The sequence below is a fragment of the Diospyros lotus genome, chromosome 14, assembly GCF_014633365.1.
Source record: "Diospyros lotus cultivar Yz01 chromosome 14, ASM1463336v1, whole genome shotgun sequence".
In the NCBI taxonomy this organism is placed as follows: Eukaryota; Viridiplantae; Streptophyta; class Magnoliopsida; order Ericales; family Ebenaceae; genus Diospyros; species Diospyros lotus.
In genome coordinates this window covers 816,854-843,022 of record NC_068351.1, presented here as the reverse complement: position 1 = coordinate 843,022, position 26,169 = coordinate 816,854, and the positions used below count along the sequence as shown (strand labels likewise).

Here is a 26,169-nt window from a genome sequence, read left to right as displayed (position 1 = left end):
TCCAAACAATAGCTAGCATAGGAGATATATAGTATTGGTGGCCAATATTAAGTGATTTATAACCTTATGGAACCCATAATTTGAGTTCATTTTTGTCAAGAAATTGGGAACATTGGCATAATTTATAGGGAAATTTTATTCGGAACCCGAAAATTTACTCTTCAAAACCCACGTCCCATCAAAATTTTCAATAATTTTAATATACCTCTTTTACCCCCACAACCCACAGCAAACTCTCTTCTTCGATCACCTCTCATCCCCAACCATCACCTAAATATATAAATACGCACTCACACATATTTATACATATATATATACACACAGCATGGCCGCGGCTATGGCAGCCGCGACCATGCAACCCAACGCACACACACATATACACTCACACACCTATATAAATATATATACACACACTCACACACACTTATATATATATATATATATACAAGTTCCATGGCCGCGGCCATGGCAGCTGCGGCCATGAAACCCCCGTACCTCGCGGTGTGGGGGTTTCTGCAATCCCCGCACTGCGAGGTGCGAGAGTTTTTGAAATCCCCGCACCTCGCGGTGCGAGGGTTTCAGCAACCCCCACACCGTGAGGTGCGGGGATTTCTAAAATCTCCGCACCGTGGAATCAAGCCTTCCCCGACTGTTGGGAAGGCTTGATTAAATTTGTTTTATTTTAATTAAATTTGTTTTATTATAATAAAATAAAATAAATAAATAAATTCTAAATATCTGTATTTTAAGTAATTATAAATTAACTAATTTTAAATTTTAAATCATTGTAATTAAGTGTTGAATTTTTAATACTTAAAAAAATTTAAAATTTATTTTATTGAATTACTTAAAAATATGCCTATCTAAAAATCCTATCATCATTTAAAATAATTTTTTTTAAATATATATATCTTTACCTAATTCAATAAGATAAATTTAAAAATCCTATCATCATTTAAAATATATTCTTTTTAAATATATGTAATTATAAAAAAAAATATATTTTAAATGATGATAGAATTTTTAGATATGTGTATCTTCAAGTAATTTAATAAGATAAATTAATTAATTTTAAATTCTTTTAAGTATTAAAAATTCAACACCATGATTTAAAATTTAAAATTAGTTAAATTATAATTACTTAAAATGCAGAAATTAAAAAATTATTTATTTGTATTATTTTTAATTTTATTTTATATTAATAAAATTTTTAATTAAAATAAAAATATAAAAAGTCTTCCCGACTGCTAGCAGTTGGGGATTTCAGCAATCCCCGCACCTCGCGGTGCGGGGGTTGCTAAAAACCTCCGCACCGCGAGGTGCGGAGGTTTTCATGGCCGCGGCCATGTTTTTGTGTGTGTGAGTGTGTATATATATATATAAGTGTGTATGAGTGTGTGTGTATATATATATATGTGTGTGCTGGGTTGCTCTGTATATATATATATATGTATATATATATGGGTGTGTGTGTGAGCTTGCTAGTTGCATGGTCGCGGCTGCCATGGCTGCGGCCATGCTCTGTATATATATATGTATGTGTTTGTGTGTATATGATGTAGGAGGGAAAGAGATATGCGAGATGATGGTCGGCAATGAGAGGTGATCGGAGAAGAGGGTTGGCTGTGGCTGTGGGGGGATAAAATAGGTATTTTAAAATTATTAGAAATTTTGATGGGACGTGGGTTATAAAGAGTAATTTTTCGGGTTCGTGATAGAATTTCCCTAATTTATATTAGGCTTCATGCCCTCTGCTAGCTTGGACATATTGTTTTAGTTTTCTAGCTTTCTTGAAGATTCGCGTTTGAACATCTACAGCAATCCCATGAGATTGGTACTATGATGATTAGATATATATACAGCACTAGTTAGCTCACATGTTGGAGTCTGGTAGTTGAGGAACAACTCTATATTCGATCTGCAAGGTAGTGACAGTACTGCTTTGAAATTTGTCCCAAAATTCCCAGAACTAATTGCTCTAATCAAGTATATATGAAGTTGATCATAGGGACACTAGGCATGATCCATATGTTCAGTGAAATTATATAGCAACTAACAGACAGACATCTCTATTCTTAGAGCTAATGCATTCTAAGTTGTTGAATATGGATCACATTTCTATTTCTTTTCCTTTTTCGTTTCCTCTCTCTCAGAATTAAATTATTTCAATGAGCTTACCCAGCCTAACTCTCGACTGACGATCAATAATTAATATTTAGAGTAAATTGGATCAACTCACATAAAATACTATTCAAAATTTTCAACAATATCTTATTAAATATTAACTCTAGCCATCTGAATTACAAGGGTGACATGATGCTGATGACCTCTCACCGCGCCTTCCCATCAAACACACCCCATTTTATCAGCAGCCTAACTGATGATGGCACCGGGCTAACTCTCCAGACCGTGAAAAACAGAGATGAGCAGGCAAGAGCACGTGTAATGCCGTGTTCTACCTTGGAGATAGCTAGCTAGGGTGGGTAGAAATACAGAACTTAATTATTACAGATATATTTGTGTATAAGTTGCTTGTTGAACTGAAATCTATCTGCATAAGCTGTCCAGTCAATCGTCAGCTCAGTGCCCACATCAATCAAAGCTTTTCTTTTCCTTTCTTTGCTTTGCTTTCCCTCGGATGCAGTGATGGATGATAATAGTCGAGAAAATACGGCACAACTGATAGGTTCTCACATCCCATTAGAGTCTCTGATTAGACTGGTTAACAACAACAACCAATCCACCCACCCAATGAAGAAATAAAAATGGATGACCGACCCCCCCCTACTGCTACAGTAATATTGTAGTAGGTTTGTGAACAGTCGTTGATTTTTAATTAATTTAACTAAACTTTACTAAAGCAGCAAACTTTTTCCCATTTTATTTTGGGGTTGGGCTGGCTTCCCCACTTGAGGATGTCTGTCTGGTCATGACTGATCATGAGTGACCGACCAGTACGGGCAAACAGCGCCAAAACTAGGTAGCTCTCATCATATATACTAATACTGATATCTTGCCAGGACTAGGAGGAGGAGGAGGGGGAGGAGGAGTTGCTAAAGAGGTGTTGAAATCGAGGGAAATTAAGTCTCCACGGACGGGAGGAGCTAAGGAATTTAGTTGGCAATGTCTAACTAGAAATAGTTGTTCGAAGGTACGTACGTACGAGAAGAACAAGAAGACGAAGCGGCAGCAGCTGAAGCTGGAACATCGATCCATTAATTAATATAATAATAATGGACTGCTTCTGCTTCTCCATGGCTTGGTCTGCTAGATTCAAAGGACCCCAAAGAGTACTACGTACAGTATTTGATTGGATTTGACGCTGAATTGAAGCAACCAATCACCATTACATTAATGTTGGCTAAGACCCGATTGACAATACATTCCGTAATGCGATTCGTTATATTATAAAATTTGAAGATTTTTTCCGGAATTTAAAATAAACAGATCATTAATATAATTTTTAAATAATGAAAATAATTCTAAAAGATGATGACTCAAAAAGTTTATCCATTTGGACCATTTCTACTCGAAATATATTCCAGGCCACGTGAGCAATTCTCCCAGTTCGTCCAGCGCACACCACTGCCTTCCACGTGGCATACACGTGTCGCAACTGCACAAAGCTCGCAGTTTGCCTTTGCCAGCGCGAAACTTTTTCCAACACTTGTCATCCTACTCACGAAAACAGCCATTATTTACTATAAGATCTCTTCCTCCGTTTGCTAGACTTCAACTTTGCGCCGAAAAATTTGCGTGAGGAGACCCTCTAGGTTCATCAAGAATTCAAGGTCTTGATTTCGAGCTTGAATGGCGAACGCGAGCGACGAGTTCAGGGTGGTGTCCCCGGGCATCAGCCACGAGGGCAGGCTGCCGAGAAAATACACCGGCGACGGACAAGGAGCCAAGAAGGACCTCTCCCCGCCCTTAGAATGGTCCTTTTAATTAGAATATTCTGTGAATTTTTACGATGTAACACAATATCATATGATACATTTCGATACTTTGTTTTACTTAATTTCAATGTTTCAATAGGTACAACGTGCCGGAGGGGACGAAGAGCCTGGCCCTGGTTGTGCATGATCTTGACCCGCAAGACCCAGATGGGCCGATCATCCCGTGGTCTCATTGGGTGGTGGTGAACATCCCGCCAACGTTGAAGGGCTTGCCGGAGGGGTTCTCTGGCAAGGAGGAGGAGGCGGGCGGCGAGTATAGTGGGATCAAAGAAGGGGTCAATTACTGGAAGGTCCCGGGTTGGCGCGGCCCCAAGTTGCCGACGCCGGGGCACCAGTTGCAGGCTCATCGTTTGGAGTTCAGGCTCTTTGCTTTGGATGATGAGCTGCATCTCGGGAATAAGGTATCATTTTCCCCGAAAATATTGCTATATTTCTTTCTGCAATCTTCCTACATATTTATTACTTGATTTGATTTCGTTTGTGTTGGTGGCATTAATTTACAGGTGACGAAGGAGAAGCTGTTGGAAGCAGTTGAGGGGCATGTTCTTGGGGAGGCTTCTTTTGTGGCGTATTTCTGATCAATGAAAACCAGCTCTATATCTGCTCGAATGTGATGCGATGTTTGCTCTGATAATTTTCTTGGCTTGAAAGCTAAGGCTGTTTGTCTCTCGAGAAAATTTAACTTCCTTTTCTTGGCTTCAAAGCCAAGGTTGTGAAAATTTTAATTTCCTTATGATCTCCCTGATGCTGGAGACTTTAGAATCCTGTAGTGGTGATCAGATGTTTCCTAATTAAGCAACATTAGCCGTGCATCGTTTCTATTATACAAGATTGAACTTAGTGGTAAGGGGGGAGTCGCGGACGATTTGGATTTTTAGGTTCGGATTCAACCGTGTGAATTAGATTCAGATTTATCTTTCCTATAAAAATTCGTAAGATGTAGCGGGAGACTCTCCGCAAGTTCATCCCGAGATTGAACTTGTGAATATACATATTTTTTTTAATTATTAATCATCTGCATTGGTTTGGTTTGATTTGGGAAGATTCTGGGCCTTGGGTTGGGCTTTACTAATGACTCTGGGCCTTTGGGGTTGGGGCTTTAGTAATGATTGTTGTTAGCATTAGGTATTTATTAATGGGGGTCTGAATTTAAGATTTTTATATTAGATTGAATTGATCACATAAAATATTTCCTTGCCCAAATTTTCAGAAATTTCTTGTGATGCTGAATTTCAAATTTTTATGAATGAAAATACTTTTGTAAGATGCATAAAATTGAAACTTTGCCATTTTTTTCACAATAACTTGTGTCAAAATAATTAATTCAATATTCAATATGCAATAATCAGAAATAAATTATTATCCTCAAGTAACTTTAATGTATGAAAACAATTTATATTTGATTAAATAATTAAAAACTTTTAATTCTTTTTATTTATATATTTTCTCAATTTTTTATTTTTTGTTTTTTTAAAGTATTATTTCCTATCCATTTTGTATTTCTGTTTTAGTCTAAGTTAGATAGTAAATAATTAATATGTTATACCAAATATGATATGTTAAGTTCAAAATCTTTTATATTTATCAATATTAATATTTATAAATTATAATAATTTATTTTTAAAATATGTAAATATTGTTATCAAAATACAACAGATAATTTATTTAACTGAGAACGTCATTATTAAGTTGATTGAACTTGCAAAAAAAGAAACGGTCATATAATACGGGAAATTTTTTTGTTCAAATACTTTGATATTTAAGTTAGACACTAAAAATGATGAAAGTGATATTATTTCCTATCCATTTTGTATTTCTATTTTAGTGTAAGTTAGGTACTGAATAATCACTATGCTATACCAAATATGATATGTTAAGTTTAAAATCTTTTATATTTATCAATATTAATATTTATTAATTATAATAATTTAATTTTAAAATATGTAAATATTGTTATCAAGATACAACAAGAAATTTATTTAATTGAGAACGTCATTATTAAGTTGATTGAACCTGCAAAACAAGAAACGGTCATATAGTGCGGGAAAGTTTTTATGCAGGTACTTCAATATTTAAGTTAAGACACTGAAAATGATGAAAGTGATATTAATATCAGTATTAAAGATGTATATTTTTAGAATGAGTATCAATTTATTTATAAAGAGATATGGAGTAACTTTAAGTAATTTAAAATTAAGATTTTTATAGATAATATCTATTTTGACTTTTTATAATCTTATTAAAATTAATATTTTTATAGATAATATTTACTGTAATTCTTTTTAATCTGGTTGGAATCAAGATTTTAATATTTTTAGAACCTATTAGGATGAAAATTTTTATAGATGATATTTATTTAATATTTTAAAATTCTCTTCGAATTATAATTTTTTATAGATAATCACTTATTTTTCTTTAAATATTCATAGAAATTTTTTAAAATTAGAGTTATTTAGTTTGGACATTGGTGTGGTACTCTTTCAAATATGAAAAATTTATGCCTTTTAACTTAAAAAAATATTTTAAACTTTTTTAGTCTTTTAATGAGCATTTGTCTATAACATAACAATATAATTATTTAATACTATAGTTATTAATATAATATTATATTCATCGTTATAAAGAGTATTTATCAATTATAAAATGATATTAAATTTGTTCGATATAGTTTTGATTCAAATACCAATTATAAAATGATATTAATTTGTTCAGAAAGATTTGATTTTTGACATTAACTCTTCCGTACTAATTCTTCACGAGTGTCGGTTACATGTGAATTTTTGTAAGTTAAGGGCATTGAATGGAAAAGCATGATAGTTGTGGGGCAAAATCTAATTAACCGCCAATTAATTTTTCAACCGACCGCCGGTTCAGAGCGAAGGAAACCCCATCGCTTCTCCCAAACCCTTCCAGCATTCATTGTCTTGCTTAAACTAACCAACCACTTTGTCAAAAACCCCAATTTAGCTGTTCACCCGACAGTATTTTCTCAATCGCTTGTTCCGGGATTTGGAATGAAAGGATCAAATTTCAGAGAGCCAGTGGTCGACGGCAATGAGGATATCGACTGGGAGGTGAGACCCGGCGGCATGCTTGTGCAGAAGAGAGACGCCGGCGACGGCGATCACGTTCACGCTGGCGGTGGTGGTCCTGCAATCAAGATCAACGTCGTTCACGGGTTGAACCGGCTGGACCTTGTTGTTCCTTCCCAATCCACTTTTGGTAATTCCTCTTCTTCTTCTGCGAGGAAGAAATAGAAAAAGATTGCATTTTTGTTTATGGGATTTCTGCCCTTGCTCTCACTTTCTGCTTTTAATGGCCTATGGATCTTCTACTTGAAGTTAGTATTCATACATTTAAACCTTGCTTGTGATGCTGGCATTCTGTTCTGCATGCTTGTTTACAAAGCAATCCATTGAGCGTTCTATAAGAACTAAAATGAAAAGAAGTATTAGGACATCTTCCTTATGGTAGGTACATCTGCTCTTTGTGAGACCCCATTTGGGTGTTGAAATCATAACGGTGGGTGCATTTGGGTGAGCTGGAGGTAACTGAGAAGGAGGTTTTAAGATCATTAAAACATATCCTAACAGCAAATTTTAAGCTAGTTTTTGAGGAGGTATTCTGAGCTTTGATTTCTGTTAATGGAAGGGGATCTGAAAAGGTATATTGCCAAAGAAAATGGTTTGGAGCCTGATCAACAAAGATTATTGTTCAGAGGAAAGGAGAAAGAGGATCAAGAGTACCTGCACTTGGTGGGTGTGAAGGATAACGCCAAGGTGCTACTCATGGAAGATCCAAGAAGCAAAGAGAAGATGCTTAAAGAAGTGAAATGCATTGAGTCTTCGAGTGCTTGTTCAACCACTGGTGAAGCCAGACAAGAGGTTGATAAGCTTGCAGAAAAGGTGGATCCTTTTTATTTATTTTCTCCATATCTAGCCGTGTAGCTTTGAGACTAAACTCGCTCTTGCGCTCCCTCCCCCTAACAGTTGGCTGCTATGGATGGCCCGGGCAAACATAGCAAGTTGAGGAGGTAAAGAGCAGTAATCTACCTAGAGACTTTGCGGCTGTGGCTGAAGTCAGAGCAGAGGTCGATAAGCTTGCTGAACAGGTGGGCCCCAATCTACTATAATGGTATTGCTTCTGTTTCCTGGGGACTCATACCTGCTGTTTTCTTTTCCAGGTGACTGCTCTGGAAGCAGCTGTGTCTGGTGGGACTAAGGGTGGAGAGAAGGAATTTGTTGTTTTAGGTGAGTTACTAATGAGGCAGCTGCTGAAATTGGATAGCATTGAGGCTGAAGGAGAAGGGAAAGTGCAAAGGAAGCTTGAGGTTAGGGTTCAATAACTTGGGGTTGTTCTTATTGCTTGTGTTACTTTTCCTGTGCTAGATATGATACTTGTTGGGATAACCATCTTAACACTGTTACCTGTTGGTCCCTTGACGCAATACAACGGCAACTCGAGGGGGGGGGGGGGGGGGGGGTTGAATTGAGTTACTAAAAGTTTAACCTATTTTCAATTTCTTTGAAACCTCTTGATTAATTTTTATACTTAAAAGTACTTTGATATATATTCGTATATTTTGATTGCTTTGAGATAGTGATTTGATTGCACAAGATCCACAAGAAATAAAAACAACAAGGCCACACAAGACATATAGTGGTTCGGCGATCCCACACCTAATCCACTCTCCTAAGGTATCAACTACACTTAGGGTTCCACTATTCTTAAACACCCTGAGATTTTCCCGTAGCTTATCTCGAAAACTATTACACCTAGATTTTGTAATGGTTCTGAAAAACCAACCAACAACCACACTGAAAGTGTTTATTGATTTTACAACAATGTCCACCGTTGGACAAAAAACAGTAAAGCACAAGAGATTACAGGGAAGCAACTGTAAATACACGATACACAAATTAGATCAAATATACAGTTAACCTTCAAGCGGATTTGCAAGATAGCTTTTCGTTTCTTTGATTGCAAGAGCTCCGAAGATGGTTGCACAATGTAGATTCGTGAACTTGAGTGCTTCTTGAGTGGGCTTTAGAGCTTTGAGCACTTGCTTGCTTTTAGAGAGATAGTTCTTGAGAGAGCGCGCACACACACCTTGTATTTTTTTTTCTTGAAGAGCATGCTTATATATGGTGGAAGAAACAAGCAAAAAATCGAGTTAAAAATCCGAAGATTGGAACAGGACAGTCGACTGTCCTATCCAACAGTCGACTACAACTTGAAAAGAGTCGACTCCAGAGAGACCTAGAGTCAACTTCCCTTCGAAGGGAGTCGATTGTCAAAACATAGCTCTCGGCTATGTCGACTCTGTATAACCTGAGCTTCGGTTATATCGACTGTGGCTAAGCCCTAGTCGACTGGCATGAGAGAAGTCGACTTCTCCTATATGGGAGTCGACTTTTGGTCCAGAAATTTTGAGACACTTAAAAAAAATATATTATACAACCTTTTTAACACTACTATAATTTGAGAAACTGAATTTAACATATATATAAGACTTAGATACAAACTTATAAATTAATTAGATATCACTTAGGGCCATCAAATAATATTTTTAATACAGAAATGTGTTTTTGTTAACCATCAAAACTAATATTAGGTTGAATGGAACAAGTTGGCTCAACATTACATTGGCTTAATCTCAGGCCTGATTTTTTGTCAGGTATGCCAATATCAATTTAAGAATATGTTGGAGCTCAAATTGATTCATTGTTTGTCTATTATGTTTAAAGAACTCAATCCTAGTGTCTTGTTTGCCTCTGTAATGTTTCTTTCTTTTTTTCTTTTTTTTTTTTCTTTTTTGGTTGATGAGTACCCTGACTGTGTATAATCATATGCCACATAATGGTCATATTTTAGTCGTTAACCTCATTGAATGTTATTTGATTTCCTGCATGCACCAACATTTATTGGATGCATGCAACTAACTTCCGTTGGAATGTTTAAAACTTATCATATTCTATACATGGAAGTCTAGAATTCATGTAGCCGACCCCACATAGTGGGATAAAGGCTGAATATGTTGTTGTTGTTTATCATATTCGTTAGAATTGTCACAATTTTCATATTACCTTATAAAGGTGATTATTGTCCTATCCCATTGTTCCTTTTAGTTGGTTATTAGATTTCCCACAACATTAAAAAAAAAAGTGATATGTAGGCTTCATTCTTGATTTTAAAAGAAAACCAGTAAACACAACAATCTAGGTTGGTAATGGGGAGGGTTTGGATTGTTGGGTAATGGGTACCCAATGAATGTATGTACCCAGTAAATTTCATTCTAAAAAATAGCTAAAGAATTCAATGAAAGCCTTTCGAATCAGCTCAAACATTCATACAGCAAAAGAATTGCTTGTAAACACAGCCAGATAACTAAAACCATCAGTTCAACATTTCTGAAAGCCTTTCACATGAATATGTACATATAGAAAAATCCTTTACTGAAAATAGGTAGATTAGTCTAGAATGCTACTCCCCTTGAAGGACCTGGTGGAAAAGTTTTATGATATATATACTACTATGTTTCTGCATTTAGAAAGAAAAGATTTCCAACCCAACAAAGATTGAGATATATATATATTTTTTTTGCTTGAAACAAAAATGAACAATAGTTGTGTGTATTCATATTAATATCAGTATAAATAGTAAAGTTTTTAAAGTTGACTAACAATAATATCCTTGCAATATTAATTAAGTTGTCATTATTAATAATTTTTTAAAATTTTTAATCGTGTCATTATAGTATGTATAATAGTTTTCACCAACAAATTATTATTAGAATTTTTTTTATATAAATTAGTTAAGTAATGAGCACTCCACAGATACTCGTTACCTAATAAAAACGAAAATGAGAAATTAAGTACATTACTCAATAAAAACAAAAAATGGAGACAGATGTTTACCATATATTGTTTTAGATCATTCTTAAGTTACTTTGAGTGTGATTTAAATCACATTTGAGGACACATTAAAAGGCTCAGTGATGCACATTGCACACCATTTTTAATTTATCTTAGGTCATTATGTGCAGGGAGGGTTTAGCAGTACCCGTTGCCTTCGTGTTTCATCATTTGATTCAAAATCCGAGAGCCAAAGTTTTTGTTTCTAGTTGAGGCATCTTTCTCAACTAATAGGTCCAGAGTACAAAAAGCTGCATTTCCTCAAAATTTGGTAAACTTGGATGCATGATTAATTAGACCTAAATATTTTTCACCTTTAAGGTGTTGTGCTTATAGGTTAATATGAATCTAGTGGAGGTTGGAAAATGATGAAAACTACCCGTGTGAGTGCACTATCAGAATAGGGATTTGGGGGTTGCACTTTCTGAAATCAGAGGAGAGAAAGATTGAAGGAGCTTTTTAGAGTGTTATATGCTTTTGTATTAAACTTGTACCTATTCCACGACCTTCAATTGCTTGTAGGCATTGCCTCTGTTTTTTGCTCTAAATGAGATGTACAGAAGGTTTGTTCTTCTGCTGATAGAATTAAAAGTGATTTCTTTGAAGTTATTTGTACTTGCAAAATAATCATTTAGGGCTGAGTCATAATTCTGACTTGGACCTGTTAATTCTCCTGATATCGTTATTCTAGTCGAGTGCCTTACTGAAACATTGCCTGGCTGTTCTTTCATCCGTCTCCTTCAACTAGATGATCTGTATCAAAGATGAATAACATAAACACAGTAACTTAACACTATAACATCATCTCAAGCCTAGTTTTTTCCCCTAAAGCTCGAGCTTGTATTTGTTAAATTAAGATAGGGGGTTCTGTTCTTCTAGGTTTACCCCATCCATTATTTGCTTTGTTATCAAAGGTTTTCTATGACTGGCCAAATCCCTGCTTGCTATTGAAGAATGTTTAAATGTTTCCTTTCTTTTCTTGTTTTCTTTGGTTAAAATACATTGAAATTTTTTCGTTATGGTGTTCCCATCTATCTGGAAGTGTTAATTTCTACCTGATACTAGTCAATTATACGACTCTTTTGTTCTATGTTTTCACCTTATATTTGGCTTTTAGTTCTATAAGTTAATGAGTGATGATTGTATACACACACACTATATACTATATAGTAGAGCAAACACTGGCTATACTTGCTTTAAATGTTAGTAATTGGCAATGAGAGAAACATTACCATGCAAAAGACTTAAGGTGCATATTGGATATTAATAATTGCAAAAACCAGAGAAAGAAATGCAATCAGAGATCCACGACGAATGCTTCAAATCATGTAGGTACGTTGTATGTTTCCCCAAAACCCAAAAGCTAGTGCATGCATCTTCCTCGGATTTCCACTTTGTAGACTTATTTTACCTTACAACTTTCTATTTGTTTAGAATGTATTGATATTCTTTCTTTTAGGTTTTGGTAGCTAATGCCAAATCAATGTTCTCTTTTGCTCATAAAGTAGTCTTTACTGCAGGATGGAAAGGAAAATTACGACTGTGATATGTGTTTACGTAAAGTGTTTTAAATTAAGTTTCAACAGCATTCACAAGTAGACGTGTTAATTTGATATAAATAAGGTTATTTGCTTAGAAACAGCCTGAATTCTGGATTTTGGCACAAAAAATTTACATGAATTGCTGGACAGGTGAATCGTGTTCAGAGCTTGGTGGATAAAGTGGATTCACTGAAGGCAAGAAACTCAAATCCATTCAGCGGCGGCAGCAGCAGCAAGACCGTCTCTGTAACGACAAAATGGGAGACCTTCGGTTCGGGCATGGGAAGCCTCAGTGCCCCTTCGCCCATGCCATCTTCTACAAAAGTGACTGAAGATTGGGAAGTCTTTGACTAGCTAGTATCTGTTCTGGATTTTGTCTTGAAATACAGAACTTGAGCTGCTTGGAATGCTAAATTAATCCGCTCCAGTTTTTAGTTCATTTTACATTTTTGTCGCTGAACTAAAGAATTCTAAGGATATGGACAGTTTAGGCCCCAAATCATTGTAGTTTTAATTGCTCATGGTGGCTTTCCTGCGATGATATATGATTGACAAAGGTTTCACCTTTTGCTTTGTAAATAAAATCCATATCAAACCCGCTTAGGATTTGGCGTCGGTTCCAGTTGCCTTTGTTTCAATTATGTGAAGCTGCTTCACTGTCATTTTCCTGTATCTCTGATGTGAACTCTTCCTCCTCGGATACCCTGGTGCTCACATGCGAGCCAGGAACCGTAGGCTGTTTTCAATAGCATTTGACTCAATTTTTTCTCGCCGTGTTTGAAATATGATGAAGAATTACTGCGTGTAACTTGAACGGTATGTAATAGTGTAACGGCAAGTAACTGTTTTAGTGAGTCTCGGATTTTAAGTTTGAATCTTGTGAGTTGTTACTCTTTCAAGAGATGGCATGTTAGATATGCTTAATTCGATTATATTATATCTAATCTTATAAGCATGATTATGAGTCGGGCAAGGAGCGTGCAAACGGTTAGTTCAATTACTAAACGAATCAAAGTTCAAAAATGAAAAAAAATTGAATTAGACTAAAAAATTGAACTGAATTGATTGAATTAATCAAAAAATCGAATAAATTGAAAATCAAAAAAATTAAACAAAAATAAAAAAATCAAATCAATCGAATAAACACAAAAAAATCAAGCCAACTGAAGATCAAAAAAATTGAAGAAATCGACACAACTAAAAGCCACATAAATAATCGAAAAATTGAATAGAAAAAATCAAATACAAGAATATATAACTATCAAAATGACGATGTTTTAAAGTTTGATCGGTTTAGTTGATTCTATTATTTTGACCAAAAAAATAAAATCAAAATCGAAGATCCGAACTTTTGCAAAAAATTAATCCAACCAAACTAATATAAGAAAAAAAACTGAACCAAACCTACTAATTTGATTGGTTTGATTCAATTAGTTCTAGTAGACCAAACTTTTGCCTTTCCTAAGTAAGATCCGTTTAACTCTTAAGATAGGTAAGAGTAAAAATAGTAAAAACTAGATCCGTGCGAGCAATATAGTAATTGTGACTATCTTGGGGCCACGGGAATAGGTTAAAGATTTGGACTTACTTGGTGCGTGATGTTACGAAGTCAGTCGTGTCCCGTAAGTTATAGAGAAGAAAGTGACGATCTCTGTCAAAGACTAAATGTACTGAGCCTTTCCTCCAATTCCTACTATACGAAAAAAGAAAAAAGTATGATCTAGAGGGCGGATGGACCAAACAACAGGCAGGAGCCCTGGGGTACAAATATGCTGTAGGACGAGTAAATACTTGGGAGAAAGCATATGATATATTCCATCCGAACCCAGTAAATATATGTCACAATTGGAGATATTATCACTTGCCCGTCTACTTTTATAGATAAAGAGAAAGCTTTGTCGTTTCCTCCGGCAAACAACAGTCACAAGTAGGTGGCTCTATAACACTAAATTTTAAATTTTTAATCAATCATATTGAACAACAGTATCGAGGTTTCGAAACCGTCCAAGATAGCATGCAGCAGGGCTAAGAAAATAGCAGGAAAGTCCGGAAGAAGAGTTCAACCGACCTGGCGCTGGTGTGGCCCTATCTTTCATTCACCGCGAAGTTGCGGAGCCACGACAAGACCAGCAGTAGACTAGATTTGTCTGGCCCTGTGAGGGGTTTCTTTCTAAGCTCCATCACCATGGCTGCTGGGTGCCGTCAATTCAATCTTCAGGTGAAACATTATACCAAGATGGAATCTTTGTGCAAATTGATGTATCGCGGTGTTTATATCATTTCCAGGCTTTAATCATGAACATAATTAAAACCCATTAATTTAATTAAGAACCTACTGATCGATTCTGCTTTTTTAAGAAGAACCACTGTTTTATTAATTAGGGGGCCCTCAAACTTGTTAACTCTTATCATATGCTAATGCCATAATGTATACAAGACAACATTTTGTGTCTTCATCATGTCTTATTAATAAAACATGGGGTAATTTGAGAGGACTTATTGTTCAAATTAATTGGTCATTGATGCCATCTTGAAGTTGTTTAGTATAAGTTCAAGTCTTCTTAACAACGTACAGAAGATATTTAACTAAATTTTTCGGTGCATGATGGGACTATATATTTTATGCGGAAAATCTGAGTGGGGTATGAAAAACACAAGTGCGAGCCTCTCCTCCATACAAATTCCACTAATATCTATCCTCGTAGAAACTATATGAAATTCTAAATTTCATTTACATGGCATTGGATCGAGAATAAACTCCACATTTAAGACGTGGACTGACGGCCGTCTGTTCTCTGAATCATATATTACTTTACCGCTCTCTGTAAACCAGACGCAACCAAAACCGAGCATTTCATCACCATTCCAATGGCGACGGCGGCAGCCTCGTTTTCGCCATCGGCGACTCCTGGAGCGTCTCAGAGAGCAGAAATGGTGGTCTCCAGCGACCGGTCTTTCGCTCTGCATGGAGAGATTATGATGCTCATCCTCGTCGTTCTCTTCATCTTCTTTCTCATATCAATCGTCATCTTCCTCTGCGTGAAGCGTCCCTTTAACACCGTCAAACTCAGCCAGTTTGAGCTCGTCGAGCCCAATAACTCTCTTTTCCCAGCATACGACGGCCGGATCTTTACTGGGTTGAAGCCTGTTCATCAACTGGTGTAATCGCAATATTTATTTATATTACGAGAAAATATAGAAGCGATGTATTATATATACACATGCACAGTAGGCTTTGAGCTTTGAAGAATATGAATCGATGACTTCTTCAATATTGATTTATTACCAGATTTTGTTGTCCTCCTTCTTTGATCAATTGTGGTAATTGGGCAGAAGATACGATACTGACCAGTGAGCCAACTCAGTGAAGTACCAGTAGATATACACAAATTGTTAGCAGTTTTGAATACACGTCGCAGATGAGAAGAAATTAAGGCATGGTGTACTTGGGATGTCCTTGATTTTGGAGAGAGAAGATAAATCATAAGTGGAGGTTTTATTTCAATAAGAAATCGAACTCACGATCTATTGGTGCGAATCTCAATTTATCGTGATTCAACTACTTGACCTGTGTCTTAAAAATTAAAACCTGATGTCCTTCACCCGACACTTCAACAACAAAGAGATACCCTTGGCAACCGTCGGGGGGGGCATTTTCGTCCTAGAGACAATTAAGTAAGTGCCCTTGTGTTCAAGTTATCTAGGGCATAGATTTAACCTGACTTAGTCTCCTTTATTGAGTTCGTCCCAATTCAAAACTGAATTCTTGCTTCTCCAAATTGACTAATGAGGTATGCTCTGATCATTCACGTCATACAATAATGATTCTCATTTATATTATGGTATGCTTATACAAGAATATAAATTTCCACAAGTTTATATACTATTTATTGTTAAAGAATTAAGGTAAGGATAGATAATAAATATACAAAACTTGAGGTGTGATAAATGTCATCGAGATTAGGGATAATTTTCACCCCTCAAAACAGTATAAAGGTTGAGATGGTTATCCTCTAATGGAATACAACAAACTCTTCTAAAACTCATGTGCATTCAGATGAATTTAGTAGAATAATGATAACAGAAATGATACAAATGGCTAATTGATTTGGTGAGTTACACAAGCACAGTGAGAGACTGCATTTAGAGACAAGTAACGTTAATGTTGGGAGAAAATCGATAGATAACAGAGACTTATTCAAATAGCTAGAAAATATAGAAAGAAAAAGAAGGATAATAGAAGAATTGGTCAATTAAAGACCATAGATGGGCAAATCTTTTAATTTTGTCTAGAGCTAACCCAATATGATGCGTACGAGGCCCAATTCCCATGTCATAATTTTGTGAAGAATATCTTTACTAAGATTTACTGCCATCCCATGTCATAATTTTGTCAGAGAGCATCGTACAATTCATTCATTGGCTCTTTCCACCCATTAATATATGCTGTACTGATCCACCCAACTACTACTCTCCGGATTTAAATCTACTGCTAGGCCCAACTCAGATCAAAAACAGGGGGTAATTGTTATAAAACATGAATTGGCTAAAGAAAATAAATCTCCTACAAAATGTAAGTGTAAACCGATTATTATACTTAATGACTGAATTACTTAATGTGATTAAATTTCCGGATATGTATTCTCTCTGTTGCAATCTTAAACTTTCTTGCTCCAAGTTTAACTCAGTCATTAGAGTGATTTTGGGTAATTTCACTATTTTCTTTTACAATGTATTAAGCTCAACAATTCTCAGCTAAAGTTTCTCACAATCTAATAAGTTTTTTTTTTTTCCTATAAATATGTTAGTGATTAAACTAGTCCGTCACCAAATTTATTTGGGTGAAATTAAATTGCATTCAGATTCGAAAATAATTTGATTTAATCAGATGCGGAAAGTCTCCCCTTCTCGTGTGCTTTCATAAAAGAATTCTTCAGGTACTATTGTGGAGCAAGGATTAACAGGCCTATTAGCTCAGTTGGTTAGAGCGTCGTGCTAATAACGCGAAGGTCGCAGGTTCGAGACCTGCATGGGCCAAGCCTTTTTCACTTTTTGCCAAAGCCAGTTATTGTTATAGACCTTGACCACTAACTGATGTCCTTTCACGTTTTTTATCGCGATTATTCAATTTTTTTTATTATTTTAATTACTTTTTTACATTTATATTTTTGAGTTATCTTATATTTTGATAATTTTTGTGTGTGACAAGTTAATTTTTTTGTTACTTGCATGTTCTAGTCAATATAATTCCTGAATTTTGATGTGTAAAAAAAAAAAATGAAATGAGTTAATTTAATTTTTTTACATGTTAAAGTACAAGAAAATTAATTAAAAAATATAGGTACAATGGTGTGTAATTAAAACAACGAAAAATTTGAATTGACACGTGAAAAAGAAAATATGATTATGATAATTAATAAAATAATAATCTAAAATATAATAATAAAATAATTTAAATTATTACATCAAATTAATATTTATTTAAAAATATAATTATATTATAAATCTAATAATTATAATAAATTAATTAGTTTGATAAATTAATTATTATAAGTAGTACTTAAATTTTAATAATTTTTTATTATTATTTCATGGATAGAATTAAAAATTTTAGTCAATAATGACAGAAAAATGATTTATTTAGTCTGTCATTAAAATTTATTTTATAACAACATGATTTATATTTAATCATTAATAATACTATATTAACCACCAAAATTAATCCTGTCGTTAGCTTTTAGTCGTTAATAACCCTTTTTTTATAGTAAAACAATAAAAAATTCAACTGATTATAAAAAAAAATGAAAATAAAGAGCAAAAATATATATTTGGCCATTCTCCTTTGCCAAAACCAGTCTTTTATCCCAGCTTTTTAGGTTGGCAATTAAGTTATCTATGCTGGGGGACTCTCTCTTTGTTGCAACTGCTTCTCAATATATGGCTGAAGCAAATATAGATAAACTTATGGGCTTGATGACTGAAACATATATAGGGTTCACTTTTGATTTTCTTTATTATACACAAACGCGAAGGAAATGGTGAAGGTTGGTCAAGTTTCCAAGCTCTTACTTGGATGCAAATTAATACCCTTTATCTTCTTCTTTCTCTTTTCCATATTAATTCATCCAGTTGAACACAGATGCAATTCAGAGGAAAACCCTTTCTTTTTTGGCTCAGTAACACATATCACTGGATGCAATTTAGGGTTTAATATTTTGTTGTTAAATGTCTGGAAGTGATGTTCTTTGGTTTGAAACTCATGATATATATAAAATGTTCAAGTTGTTATATGATTAATAAAAATGAAATATGTATTGTTTAGGGTATGTTTTTTCACATATCTTAGTTCATGTCACAAGTTGAGACTTTTTTTCAATCCTTTATCTGTCTAATTTAACATGTACAATAATTAGTTCTCTAAAAAATAGTTATTACACTCTCAATATTTTGTATCCCTAATAGAGGGATATGTATGAAATATGTTACTAATGAATTTTTCTTGACAAATGGTAAATTAGACAGATAAATGATTTAAAAAAGATTAACTTATGACATGGATCAATATATATGAAAACTCTATTCCCTAAACCAAACGTATGCTATAAAAGAGATGATCCACTAGTAAAAAAAAAAAAAAAAATCATGGTTATTCTCGATCTTCACAACCTTAAAGTAGATTAAGTAGAAAATACAGTATGAATTAAAGAAACTTAAAAAAACAAGTTAATTATATACAAAAGCAAGAAAAAACACTTCTTAGTACGTATTTCAATGCCCACAACCCTCTGACCTTAAAGTAACGCCCAAAATTTGGTTTTCACACACACATATGATGCAGACTATAGACTCCATGAAGATAAAATCGAAACCCTAGTACTAAGTGAAACAAAAAAAGGAAAAAGATGGAAAGAAGCCTAATTTTTTTTTTTCTATGAATAAGAAGTATAAAATTTTTTAAGTCAAAAAACGAGCATCAAGACTCAAATATAGGAGACAGCCCACGAGCTAGGGGACATGCGCCGAAACAAAATCTCAAGCAAAATACTCACAAGAGCTAGCATAAAAGGGGTGAACAATAGTCAGCTTCGAGACCTAATTAAAATACCCTTAAAACAACAAAATGAAACATGGAAAACCTAGAGCACAACAATTAATCCAAGGCATCAGCTTGCAATTCTTTAATCAAGATATAAATAAACTCCACAAGTCCAATCTCTTAAGCTAAATACTACCGATTGACCTAGATCTATGGATGAGCCTACTAGCTTGATGCTAAAATGGCTGCTCTCATTTCTTTACTGTTCCCCAGCTTCAATCTTGCAGATAAATTGTGTGTGTGTGTTCATTAAGAATACTGAGAAAAGTGAAGTGATTAATTAACTAGGATCTTTCAACCAAAAGGATTCAAGGAAACAACAAAACAAGCACAACTGATATATAGCTAGAGATTATCCTATATGATAGGACAAGGGACAATCAAATAAAAGCGCATTCTGTAGGACAAGTACCTCAAGATCTCACTTAGAATTGTCTCATTCATATAGTCAGATCCAGAGTACTTGTCCTTCTTCCACTCTCCTTATTACTCTCGCCTTCTTTCAACCGGCTAAGCTTTGAAGTCGTCGTCGACACTGATGATGAGTACAACGACAGGCTTAGGTTACTGTCTTCTTCCTTGTACCTTTTCTCAATCTTGGGCGTAATCCCAAGTCTTAGGTTCAGATCAAGCTCGCAATCCGAATTACCCTTCCTCTTGTTCATTGTATTTGAAACACGGGTTGGCTCTTTCACTTCCATAGTTACTTCACTATTTCTCCATTGGAGACTGCCATTGATCAAGCTGCTATAGCTTCTTCCGAAGATTTTCTCCGCAACTGTGCCATAAAATCCCTGGTCACCGTTGTGAATCGTGCCTCGCTCTATCATAAAAGGGCTACTCATCCAATTCTCATGGCGGCTCGAATAAGCATCTCCATATCTTGAAAAAAAGACAAATATTGTCGTACTTTTAGATAAGATGGGAAAGACCAAAATCAAAACCATGATCAACTAGTGGGAAATTGAGGCCAACTTTCAGACCTGGAACTAGAGTGATATCTGTGGTTAAACTGGTTAAACCCTTGAAGCATGGGAAGTTGGCTCAGGTTGTAGATGTTTCGATCCCCGCTTTCCATGAGATGACTATGGTCTGCTAATACTGCAATGGAGAGGAGTCGGATTTATCAGACCAAAAAGCCAAAAGAGAAAGAAAGAAAAGAAAACCCTATTTTTTTCTGCTAAAAGATAAGAAAAGAAAGTGGCAATATATATACCTTGGTCATCCATTTTCTTGCTTCTGTACATCTAACCAACATCACAAAAAGATCAGGAACGAATCAATTGTGGGTATAAAAACAAAAAAGTTGAAGAATTGTATAGAAGAGAGGAAAAGCAACTGAGAAGTTATTGATGGATCTTTTGCTCATGGAATTACGTACCTGTAAATGGCTCTTCACATGAGCGATGTTCAACCCTTTCATGTTCATGAGCTGAAGCACCAACTTCGGTGTTGCTCCTGCACAAACAAATAGTAATTAATGAATCAATTTCAGATCATTAATTCTCAATTAACCCTGCACCAGGCCGTAGACAAATTTAATTAGGTATATATAGTGTTTGTGAACTCACTATCTTGTCCACCGAGTCTCTCTACAGCATGGACAAAGCGAAGATGGAGATCGGGAGTCCACCGAAGTCTTGGCATCTTCGATCGAACGTACGGCCGCACCGATGGCTTCTTATCATTCTCTTCAACCGTGCTGGTGCTTGAGCTTGCCCCATCTTTTGCTTTACTTGCATTAATGTTATTCTCCTGCAGGCTGCCATCTTCATCTTCATTTTGCTCCGATGGGCTTGTCTTAGAACATTCTGTGCCACTGCTACCCTCCATTTTCCTTATTATGTTCCTTTTCTAGCTAATTCCAGATCAGGATCTGGAAACTGCAGGGTGATCTAGAGAGGTATGAATCAAGCAACACAAGGCTTTTGGGATGCTAATTTATTACACTAATTGAAGAAAATTAAGGTGGCTTTTAGGGATTAGGGCTTTCTGGGTACGGATGAAGCATGGATGAACTATTCTATCTTCCTTGTCTCATCCTATGACAGAGAAGAGAATTTTCTCAGAGATGAGACACCAAGCAAACTTGGAGTTCCGGGGATTTGGGTCGGAAAAAAGTGAGTCACTGTTGTATTTGCAAGAAATTATTTTGAACTGATGAAACCCTAGACCTTGGCAAAGAACGAAGAAATTTCCTCTCTCCCTCCCTCCCTCTCTCTCTCTCTAGGGGAACATTAACCAATTCATCTCAATTTACCTGTACATCTATTTTATATCTATAAATACCATGCAATATGTTTATGCACTCATGCATACATGGCATGACATGTTATGCATGCACTAATAAAGCAATTATCTTTTTTGTTAGATGGAGTGTAGACCACTCCCTGGTAAGCGATTATTAGCCCAGTTAGTTCTTTATAATTCTAATCAAGACACATGATAATGGGTATTCAAGTAATTTTCTAAGAACAGGAAATAGATTAATTAAATTTTGTAGAAAAGTATGGACCACTGTCCTAGCTACTGCATTGACATTTATACCTTCAATCCGATTTCATTATATATATAGCTGCATGCAATGGCCAAGATATTCACTATTTGTTTATTAGGTCCGTCCAAGAATGGCCCTTGTTTTTATTTTGCTCTTTCAACTTGCCAAAGCTGGGTCTTGGGACCAGTCTCTCTTTTCATGCTTGAAGAAGAAAGAAATTCTCTCATTTTATAATTCCGTCATTATCAATATATATATATATATATATATATCTTAATCTGGAAAACTGCAGCTTTGAATGGTTTTCTTTAATCTTTCTCTCGATCATCTACATGCAAAGAATGATAGTCCATTCATATACATAGTGTTTATAAATGGCTCAATAGGCTACATCATTGGTTCATACAGTTAATCTATATGTATTCAGCAAAAACAAAAAATCCCTACTTTAAGCTTTAAACTGATGAAAGTTTCCAAAGTACCCAACTTTAAACAAAATTATGATCAATTAAGCTCGAGGACAGAAATCGAAATCTGGGTTAGTAATTAATTATACAGATTAAGCTAAAGAAAATGAAAGATGTATGATTGGTTGGGAATTCATATGCACCTAACAGTGAATATGAATGGATCACGATGCTGTTGATGCGCATATGAAATATAGTATAATGTGATGCCTTGCTGTCTCTGATGCTGACTCAAAACCCTAAAACTAAAACCAAAGAAAGGATTAATATTATTGCATGTTTGCAGCTTCCTTTCCGTCGGGAATCACGGGCTTGTTCCTACTAGGGAGTTGGAACCTGCCCCAACCCCCCCCCCCCCCCCCCCCCCCTCCCAATCACAAATATATATATATATATATGAAAAACGTCTAGATTAATTTTTACTTGATAATATATAGATGAATACGTATATGTTAATTCTATATTATTCTGAATATAAAAATTGTAACTTTTTTGGGTAAGTAATTTATTAACTTTTTAATTATGAAAATTAATTATATTATTCTCTATATTAAGTCTAGTTTTTTTTTTTTTTTTTTTGAAAAATTAATGATGCCAATGATATATCTCAGAATAAAAATATTAAAGAAGGGAAGCTTCACAAGTTATATGCAAAAGAAGCCCTTTTCATTCTTCCCACGAGGGATGGCAATCTGGGGCGTGATTTGGATCTTAAAGGAAGCCTTTCCATGGTTTATGTCCCTTTCCTTTAACAAACTTATATAGGTTTCTCCAATTCACGGGCTTCTTGAGTACTGCACCCATATTTGCATTATATGCATAAGTCTTTGAAAATTCTCTTTATATATATATATATATACCCTAAACATATACCCTAAACACTACAGTGGACTCTTATAAATAAGGGACTATTTGTTTATTGACAATTGTCGAAAGTAAATTATCTTACATTAAGATATCGCTGATCGTTGCAAAATTATCCATTTCTTTTTTAAAGTGTTCTACAATAGATCAAAAGCCTAAGACTGAAGCTTCCTATCCTTTTCAAATTCAAAATTTAGAATTTCTTGAGTTTATTTAGTATCTCAAAGTGCCATCTTTTATCTGGATTTAGAATCGTCAAAAACTAAGGTTGCGTTCTTTTTGTTGTTTTCAAGTTATTTTTAATTTTTAATTTTTTAAAATAATGAAAAGTCGTTCTCTTTATTATTTTGAAAAATATATTTTGAAAATAAAAAAAAATTGTAAAGAAAACTCCAAACAACAAAAAATTATTTTGAGTGTTTTCATTCAAAACAAACTCAAAACTCAAGACACATTTATGTATTTATATTTTATTATTATAATAGAAAAAAATATTACAAAATTTATTAACTTTAAAATATATATATTTTTAATAATATATTAATATTAAATATTTCTAATTTACTGAATAATCAAATTTATTGAATAAAATATCATTAAAAAATTATTTTCAAAATTTCAAAGAGAAGTGTTTTCTAATTTTCTGTTTTGAGAAATAATTTTTTAAAATGACAAAGAGAACGCGTTTTCAATTTTCTAAAAACAGACTACCAAAATAAAAAATTAAAAATGAATTCAAAACTCAAAACTGAAAATTAAAAAGTAAAGAAAACGCAACCTAATTTTTTTATATTGAAATATCGTTAATCGTAACAAAATTGTCTATTTCTTCTATAAAGTGTTCTACCATGAATCAAACGCTAAGACTCAAGTTTTCATTTTTTTTCAAATCAAAATCTAGAGTTCTTTGAGTTGATTTAGTATCTCAAAATGTTCTTTTTCTCCTAAATTTGAAATCAGTCGAAAACAATCTAGCTTCCATGGTGATATTATTGATTGTAAAAAATTATTTATTTCTTTTTAAAAGTGTTTTACGATTAATCAAAAGGAAAAACTCAAGTTTCGATTAAGTTAGTGCTCGAAATTCATGAACAAGCAGTAAAATGGAGTAATGAGAAGATTAATATTGTAAACTTATTTATGTCAATAAAAGATTAATATTAATGTAAAGTCTTCACCAAATATGGGTATTTTATATGCACTTGTAAACTTCAAGAAATCAACAAATTAAGAGCATTCAGTGCATTCTTGTAGTAATTAAGAGCTATATATCAGTGATCAGTAGCCACGTGTCCTTGAAAATCAAAGGCTCCAGTTTCGTGGCAGATTTCTTTCATGCATGGTAGTTGAATAGCAATGAAACTAATAATATAAAATCGCATAAATTCATAGTACTTGCAAATGCATTGGAAATAATTAAAGCAAATAAAGTGACCAGAACAACTTCTTCTTTTTTTTTCATTTTTCTTTTATCAAATTTATATTTTTTTTTCCTAAACTTTACGTAAAAAGTCAATCATATCTAAATTTTAAATCTAACCCATTAAATACTTAACTTTTATAATTTATATTTATTCACTACTTAATCTAATTTAAAATAATGCATGAATCGCATACGTGAGTTAGAAATATCGAAGAAAAAAAAAAATAGAAGAAGAATCGATCGAAACGATTTTTTCTTCCGCCTTCAACCATAGTCTTGGTCCCTTCTCCCGTCTCCCATCAGCCATCAGTGTCTCAACTGATCTCGACTTTTTCTCTTTGCTAAAATTGACAACTTGTAAGTCATGATTGATCCACACTTCTTCTTCTTTGACCAGTGATCGCTATCAATCTATCATTTCTTTTTTTTTTTTCTTTGACCGACGACCCGCAATCAACCCACTCTTCTCATCCTCTTTGCTTCGACCGAGAACCCAGAATCTGTTTAATTATATAAGTGTGTGCATCCCATACTATATATATATATATATATATTGAATTTTTTGATAAGATATTTGATCATTGTTCATATATTCAATGATACGTATATTATATGTTTAATATAATTTAAATAATTAGGTAGTTAATAGGTATAAATGATAAAGATTAAATATTTAATAAGTTAGATTTTAAATTTAGGAGTAATATATTTTCGTGTAAAGTTGAGGGAGAAAATATGAATTTGGCGCATATATATATATATATATATAGATAGAGAGAGAGAGAGAAAATGAAAAGATGAAATTAATTAAGCAGAGATTAAATTAAATATAATTAAGACCGGATACAACTCAAAAGGACAGGAGATTAATAGTTTAAAACCGGGACTGGTCTGATGAAAAGATTCAGTAATCCAACATCCAAGCTGTGAAGTCAACGCTCCACACAGAACGGTTGGTTTCCTTAATTCGTGTTTAATTAATTAATTTCTTCTTAATTATTATTATTATTATTATTATTATTTCTGGCCTTTAAATATGATGTTGCATGGGAACATGTGCGCCTACTAATGCGGATCTAACATGATTTGAGAATGAGCATGTCTGTCCTCCTTCGCAATGCTCATACCTCTCTTCTCCGCTTAATTTCATCATCATCATCATCCATCACACATAACACTATCCATGTATATATGTCATCACTGCCATGCATATCAACATTGATGTATTGCTTTCCATCACCCATCACCATTCCTGTTCAGATCCATGAGATGAGATGGAAGGTAATTTGAATTTTTTATTATTTTAATTATATTATTAAATTATATAATTTTAAATCAATTACATAATTATTAAAATTAAATTAGAACATATAATATATGTATGTTAAAATATTTAAATTATCCTTCCATG

At 34.1% G+C, this 26,169-nt stretch overlaps 3 protein-coding genes and 1 non-coding gene across 4 annotated transcripts; 3 read left to right on the top strand and 1 right to left on the bottom strand.

The window, feature by feature from the left end:
* Positions 1–3,722: 3,722 nt before the first annotated feature.
* LOC127790509 (uncharacterized) lies at positions 3,723–5,049 on the top strand. The gene is made up of 3 exons (XM_052320051.1): positions 3,723–3,935; positions 4,036–4,357; positions 4,460–5,049. The coding sequence occupies exons 1-3, from the start codon at positions 3,811–3,813 to the stop codon at positions 4,532–4,534; spliced, it is 522 nt and encodes a 173-aa protein (XP_052176011.1). The 5' UTR covers positions 3,723–3,810; the 3' UTR covers positions 4,535–5,049.
* Positions 5,050–6,850: 1,801 nt separating this feature from the next.
* On the top strand, positions 6,851–13,014 carry LOC127791210 (BAG family molecular chaperone regulator 4). Its single transcript, XM_052321062.1, has 5 exons — positions 6,851–7,178; positions 7,608–7,840; positions 7,978–8,067; positions 8,140–8,286; positions 12,562–13,014. The coding sequence occupies exons 1-5, from the start codon at positions 6,971–6,973 to the stop codon at positions 12,763–12,765; spliced, it is 882 nt and encodes a 293-aa protein (XP_052177022.1). The 5' UTR covers positions 6,851–6,970; the 3' UTR covers positions 12,766–13,014.
* A 4,360-nt stretch (positions 13,015–17,374) lies between these two features.
* On the top strand, positions 17,375–17,448 carry TRNAI-AAU (transfer RNA isoleucine (anticodon AAU)). Its single transcript has one exon. It is a non-coding gene; the product is annotated as a tRNA-Ile (tRNA).
* A 2,332-nt stretch (positions 17,449–19,780) lies between these two features.
* On the bottom strand, positions 19,781–21,730 carry LOC127789759 (putative Myb family transcription factor At1g14600). The gene is made up of 5 exons (XM_052318730.1): positions 21,079–21,730; positions 20,889–20,965; positions 20,724–20,754; positions 20,491–20,608; positions 19,781–20,389 (listed from the first exon to the last, which is right to left on the bottom strand). The coding sequence occupies exons 1-5, from the start codon at positions 21,338–21,340 to the stop codon at positions 19,948–19,950; spliced, it is 930 nt and encodes a 309-aa protein (XP_052174690.1). The 5' UTR covers positions 21,341–21,730; the 3' UTR covers positions 19,781–19,947.
* Positions 21,731–26,169: the final 4,439 nt, after the last annotated feature.

Excerpts from the sequence above, each read along its gene's own strand:
- LOC127789759 (XM_052318730.1), bottom strand. The coding sequence starts at position 21,340 with ATGGAGGGTAGCAGTGGCACAGAATGTTCTAAGACAAGCCCATCGGAG. Across the intron at positions 20,755-20,888 it reads ATGTGAAGAGCCATTTACAG|ATGTACAGAAGCAAGAAAAT; the intron begins GTACGTAATTCC and ends GATGTTGGTTAG. Across the intron at positions 20,609-20,723 it reads CAAGAAAATGGATGACCAAG|TATTAGCAGACCATAGTCAT; the intron begins GTATATATATTG and ends TCTCCATTGCAG.
- LOC127790509 (XM_052320051.1), top strand. The coding sequence starts at position 3,811 with ATGGCGAACGCGAGCGACGAGTTCAGGGTGGTGTCCCCGGGCATCAGC. Across the intron at positions 3,936-4,035 it reads CTCTCCCCGCCCTTAGAATG|GTACAACGTGCCGGAGGGGA; the intron begins GTCCTTTTAATT and ends ATGTTTCAATAG. Across the intron at positions 4,358-4,459 it reads AGCTGCATCTCGGGAATAAG|GTGACGAAGGAGAAGCTGTT; the intron begins GTATCATTTTCC and ends ATTAATTTACAG.
- LOC127791210 (XM_052321062.1), top strand. The coding sequence starts at position 6,971 with ATGAAAGGATCAAATTTCAGAGAGCCAGTGGTCGACGGCAATGAGGAT. Across the intron at positions 8,068-8,139 it reads TCGATAAGCTTGCTGAACAG|GTGACTGCTCTGGAAGCAGC; the intron begins GTGGGCCCCAAT and ends TTTCTTTTCCAG. Across the intron at positions 8,287-12,561 it reads AAGTGCAAAGGAAGCTTGAG|GTGAATCGTGTTCAGAGCTT; the intron begins GTTAGGGTTCAA and ends ATTGCTGGACAG.